We start from the raw sequence: 1,044 nt of genomic DNA, 5'->3' as shown, positions 1-1,044 counted from the left end.
CCAACGTTGTACAGGTGCACACTACGGGAATCTAAATTAACCAACGCCACTCGGTGGTACAATTTAAACTGACATGAAGAATTTTTAACTCAATATCTCTAATATGAACTGAAAAGATCTTGAAGACCATCTTGAAGACTTGTTGCGTCGTGAAAAACGCGCCGTTCGGCCACAACATATCGAGATCGATCCGGGGAGCTAGGTTTGCGCGCGCACGGACGGACGGACGGACGGACGGACGGACGGACGGACGGACGGACGGACGGACGGACGGACGGACGGACGGACGGACGGACGGACGGACGGACGGACGGACGGACGGACGGATGGATTATACATGCGCACCATGAGGGTGCACGCATGTACAATGAAAGCAAGCAGCTGCTCCATGCTGGAGCCGGAGCATATACATGTGTAATCGACCATCCTTCACTCTGGGAAATCTTCATTCCATGTATATGTCGGTTTGAAATAAGATATGCAAGTCGACAGACTGTATTATCTTCGCTTGAAATTTTAACTCTTGTCACCAAGGTCACATCCAACCTCATTTAACCTAACGCGGTATGTACCTTAAAGAACGGAGGCATCGCTAAGTCTCGATGCTGGGAATCCCACCGTGCAGGTAGTCGAGGATCCCAAGCACACCGTAGTTACACCCGCATTGCTCATGGTGTAGGTCATGCATATCAGGGTTCATTACCTGGATATTCAACAATAGATAAGTCTTTAAGAGCTTATACCTTACAGTAACGAAGTTATATCCCGAGTGAGAGACCAGCGTGTTAACGAAGGAGAAAGTTAACCACAGAGCGAAGGTTAGTATCTACTTTCCAGTATGGAACGATTCCAAGGATTTGATGTACATGAGATTGCATTATTATTGGTCCGGCGAGTATAGGGGTAACATTGATGATAACTTGATCGAGTGGGTGATTATATAGAGCTTGTAGAGGGACAGGGGATGTGAACCTGATTAGTCTTGATCATAACAATGACTGAAGGCTGTTCATTACGTATGATGGAGCTTATGTACCACCCTAT

The 1,044-nt window shown here is 47.0% G+C and overlaps 1 protein-coding gene across 1 annotated transcript; it reads right to left on the bottom strand.

Moving 5' to 3' along the window:
* Positions 1 to 748: 748 nt before the first annotated feature.
* Pmar_PMAR016828 (sterol desaturase, putative) lies at positions 749 to 972 on the bottom strand (the record flags this gene model as incomplete). Its single annotated transcript, XM_002777696.1, has 2 exons — positions 749 to 826; positions 867 to 972. Coding segments are annotated over 2 exons (184 nt in total), but the record flags the coding sequence as incomplete, so codon positions are not given.
* Positions 973 to 1,044: the final 72 nt, after the last annotated feature.

This window comes from Perkinsus marinus, assembly GCF_000006405.1.
Source record: "Perkinsus marinus ATCC 50983 genomic scaffold scf_1104296951218, whole genome shotgun sequence".
NCBI classification, from domain to species: domain Eukaryota; phylum Perkinsozoa; order Perkinsida; family Perkinsidae; genus Perkinsus; species Perkinsus marinus.
The sequence above is the reverse complement of the archived record's forward strand: the minus strand, read 5'-3'. Positions and strand labels throughout refer to the sequence as shown.